At 42.7% G+C, this 4,410-nt stretch overlaps 1 protein-coding gene across 1 annotated transcript; it reads right to left on the minus strand.

Annotated features, from left to right (window-relative positions):
- Positions 1 to 2,876: 2,876 nt before the first annotated feature.
- LOC120067403 (protein MNN4-like) lies at positions 2,877 to 3,755 on the minus strand. The gene is made up of 2 exons (XM_039018972.1): positions 3,368 to 3,755; positions 2,877 to 3,259 (listed from the first exon to the last, which is right to left on the minus strand). Exons 1-2 carry the CDS (start codon positions 3,753 to 3,755, stop codon positions 2,877 to 2,879), a joined length of 771 nt encoding a protein of 256 aa, XP_038874900.1.
- Positions 3,756 to 4,410: the final 655 nt, after the last annotated feature.

A 4,410-nucleotide genomic window follows, 5' to 3' on the forward strand; every position in this document is an offset into this window, starting at 1 on the left:
TGACGGGCGCAATGCGACGTAGATGCGTTATTTGTTTTACATTTGAGCCATTAACGCATGCAGTGACTCATTTCCTATAAAACAGACACTAAAACACTCTATTCTACCATCGCAATGGTGTTAGTGGTTATATTGACGACATTTTATAATTCTCACATTTCTTAGCCAATTTTCATACAATTGACGCAACTTTCCTTTCTTTCAGCCGCAATATCTAAATAAAAAAAGTATAAATAACTTGTATTTCTACAAGTTATCACACCCCCAAATTTAGATATATGCTTGTCCTCAAGCATATCTTCTACTAAGGCAATATTGCTCAATTCCTATCCTAAATTTTGCGTCGATTGGTTGCTCTGAATGCTCCACATAGGCACATTGCTTAACATCGCAATTTCTTTCTATCCTTGATAATTCCTAACAAATCCCTACTTTATTCTTCTATACCACAAATTTCTGCCCAAAAATGCTTTTCTAGTTTTAAAAAGAATGTTTACCTCTTCTTGTCAAAACAACTTCATGCGTCTGGATGTGGTGGTCAAATTTTGCGTCATTTATTAGAGACTGTTGATCATGGTTATACTCTTCGTTTTGGCTTGTTCCCACGGGTTTCATGCGAACATCCAACTACGGTTGTGTGCCAATCGCAACTTTAACTCTTCAATTTCAGAGGAGTTGTCTCTCACTTCTTCTATTTTTTCCATTTTCTTATTTTTCTCTTTTCATATTGCGTTGCTCTTAGAAACCTAACTTCGTTTTGGCTTGCTTCTATGGGTGACATCCGATCATCCAACTACGAGCAGGTTCCTTTCATGACTTAACTCTTATTAGGTTGGGATTTTTGGGATTTTCCCTTACGCTAACAACGAAGTTTATATGAATTTTTTTTTATATAATAATGGAAACATATTTTTCGTAATGACCGCATCACTTGATCTCATCTGCTCAGACCTTCCCCACCACCCCCAAATTTAGAGATGCACAAGGTTCTCATTACGTTTTTTGGACAGAATAGACAAACACTTAGATAAAATTTCAAAAAGAAGGTTTGAGCAGAATTTTGAAGGACAAAAGGTAAAGCATTACTATAGCGACAAATTAACTAACTGTTAGTTAGAAAATACAAAGTATGGGAAATGTTACTAAGTGTACGCATATTAGACATCATGGCAGCACAATGAATAACGCAAAAGGAAAGTTCAAGAACATTGCAAAATTGACAAAGGATGATAAAGAAGAGGCTATCGCATACTTGAAAGAACTGTTACTTAGTTGTATTGAAAATTAACTAAGTATACAAAGAATTACAATTAACGCAATACAAAACTTTTATCATGTACCAAAAAATGAAGGTATAGCTTCTACAAAAAAATATTAATGAATGAAAGAATGGCCGCAACGAAAAATTGTAGATTTATTGAGAAGGTGGCACAACCCTAAATTTAGAGTTGCGGCGGGGGATCCTGAGGAGGATTTTGCGGAGGAACTCGAAGAAAGTTTCTTCAAAATGCAAAGATTGCTGTAAATGGGGAGGCACCATGGGACCATATAAATAGGCTGTCAAAAGGTTAAAGTATTCATGGTTGCGCTCCGCCATTTGTCTCTGGTTCGGGTGGATAGTGAAGATATTGCGTTGAATATTAATCAACACTGCCACATCATCGCATGACTGCGTTACAACTCTACGTGGCTCTCTTGTAACTCTTTTATTGCTTGACAGAAGAAGTTTTGTTGTTGAGAGAATAGTGACCCCATTTCTGCTAAGTCAGCAGCAAGGGATGTGATGGTGGGTTTGCCGTTGATGTTTCACCAGTATCGGTTTGAGGTTGAGCGGAAGGGCCTGCTCCCAAACCGTGTGGGTCGTCAACATGCAACGATGGAGGTGAAAAGCGAGGTGGAGATGGATGGCTGGGGGACGCTACTAGGGTTGCGATGTTTGAATTAGGAGCGAGGAGGAGGTTTTTGAAGTGTTCAGGAAGAGGGGAAATGAGTTCTATTGGAGGGCTCGGAAGGCGAATGATTAAAGGTAAGGGGTCCAAGGGTATTTGGTTTTGTGGTGATTGTTCTTGGACTTTTTCCTTCCCTTTATAATTTTTGCGCTGCTTCTTTGGTTTGGGTTGTTGCGGAGCATTCAGATTTATAAGGGGCCTTTTGGGTGGAAGCTCGGGGCAGTGTGGAGAGTCCTTGAGAAGCATTCTCAGGATCTTTGCGTGAATGAGACCATGGACTTCCGGCATGGGTTCTTCATCAATGCCTACGCCCACAAAGAGGCATAAGCTCGAAATCGTCCATGAAAAGAAGTACTGGCCTCTCACACGGCCTACAAAGCCTTGAATATGCTTCGTAATCAACTGGCCTACGTTAATCGGAATGCCGCATGCTATACAATATGCGACCATCACTCAATCCCTTGAAATTTTTTTATAATGCGATGTTAGGACTGCCGTTTCACCAAATAAACCTAAAGTCGCACCTCTGGGAGCACCTTGTTGGACGCAAGGGTCTTAATGCCTGTCAAAGATACCGACCACTTAGTGCCCAGTTGCGTTAATACTCCCAGCACATCCTCCATGTGTGCTACTTCGGGATCATCAATTATCTTGTTACCCGGTGCATCCGGGATGTCCTTCATCTTATACAATTCGTTGATGTCCCTTGCGCTGAATGGTACTGTCCACCCTTTCATGATCACTGCATCTTTGGTGTCATGGAGCCGGCATGATAAAAGGCCCTCACTACCGTAGGAATAATGATGGATGGGCATTGGCAGAATGTTTCCCACCCATGCTCTAGCACATCACTTGTAATCAGATCTGGTAGTGGCGTCGACGCAGGGAAGAAACCCATCTTCATCATCATATCATCATTCTCTTTCTTTATTGATGGGCGCCTCCTAGTTGACGTAAGCTCACTGCTTCCAACTTTCTCTTTGCCCTTTTCTTGAGTAGATGCAAGGCTGGGACTTTGTTTTTGTTTTCGTTCCGTTTCTTGTGCTGCTCTTCTTGTTTCCTTTTCCATTCCGTAACTTCTTTCCTTTTACTCTCTCTTATGCGCTGCACATTGGCCTTGTGCCGTTTTTCCTTCTCCTCATTTTTCTTCTTTTCTTCTTCTTCTTCTTCTTCTTTCCTCTCATCTCTTTTCAAACTACTCCGAGGCAAGAAGTATGTGTTGCTCATTTTTGAGCCTTCTTCTTTCTCTTCTGCCCGATATTGCATGTTACGGCGCACCTCCTTATCATGGAGTTTTCTTGCCAAATCACCTGATGCAATGATTTGGTGCGCTCGTAACATTTTTTCTTGTTTCTCCTCTTCTTCTCTTTTTCTTTTCTCCTTCTCTTCTGTTATGCATTGTAAAAATAATGGGTAACTTGTTGACCCTTGCGGTGCATTCTCCTTGTGACACCGCATCAGAGGGGTAATGTCTGGATCTTCTTTATCTTCAGTCGCAACCATTCGTATATACGTTGATGAAACTTGAGGTTGCGCTGATTCTTTGTCTTGCAGTGACTTCCCCTCTTTCACCCTTGCGGTGGTGGATTCTCCATCGAAATCTGGGCTTACCGCCCTCTTCTTCTTCTCTTCCTTCTTCAGTCGCTTCTCTTCTCGCCTGCTCTGTCTCTTTTCACTCGACTTCTTTTCTTTCTTCTTCTTCTTTGGCCAGGTAGCTCCATCGCCTTCTACCCGTTTTTCCTTACATTTTCTTTTCTTCTTCCCTTCTGCCGTTTCTGGCTGCTTCTTCACTCCGACCTCCTCCATAATGGCCCTGATGGGTTCCTCATTGGAGTTTGTTGGATAGTCTCCTTAGGCTCCGCAACTGCCAGGGAATTTCTTCGTGAAGCCTCCACCATTTCTTCCTCTGAAGGCAGGGGCTGATTTATAACTTCAGCTTTAGGTAGCCCCCCTCTCTCTCCATGTTGCTTAGAATACTCCCAAATACCTCTTCGTCATTTCTTCTTTTCTTCTTAGTTTCTGATGACGCTACTGGGAGTGCCACTTCAGGACTTGTGGCAGGGGCACTCTCTGTGCTCGGCCCCTCTCGGACGAGTGGTTTGGCTACAGAGGGTTTTCGCCGTGGTTTTTCGATGATTCTTTGGGTAGGGTTGGGCTAGGCGACGAGACGGCGGCTAGTTGCGAGGAATGCCACCTCCCGTGCGATGACGGGGGCTTGGGAAGGTGATAAAGGTAGGGAAGATGAGTATGAGGATTGTCCGGCCATGGTTTCGGTTGAGTGGAAGAGTTGGAAAATTTTTAGGACTTAGGAAGGAATTTTGAAGGTCTGGTGTGCAGAGGATTATTAGGGTTATTTTCGCTTGAGATTCAAATAGAGTTCCTCAGACGAAGGAGGAAGGAATTTATAGGTTGGGCTTTGATGGGCCCACACAAATTCTACGTGGCAGGCTATGAGATACTC

The sequence above is a fragment of the Benincasa hispida genome, chromosome 12 (genome assembly GCF_009727055.1).
Source record: "Benincasa hispida cultivar B227 chromosome 12, ASM972705v1, whole genome shotgun sequence".
NCBI classification, from domain to species: Eukaryota; Viridiplantae; Streptophyta; class Magnoliopsida; order Cucurbitales; family Cucurbitaceae; genus Benincasa; species Benincasa hispida.

Excerpts from the sequence above, each read along its gene's own strand:
- LOC120067403 (XM_039018972.1), bottom strand. The coding sequence starts at position 3,755 with ATGGAGGAGGTCGGAGTGAAGAAGCAGCCAGAAACGGCAGAAGGGAAG. Across the intron at positions 3,260-3,367 it reads TGCACCGCAAGGGTCAACAA|GTGATTTGGCAAGAAAACTC; the intron begins GTTACCCATTAT and ends TCATTGCATCAG.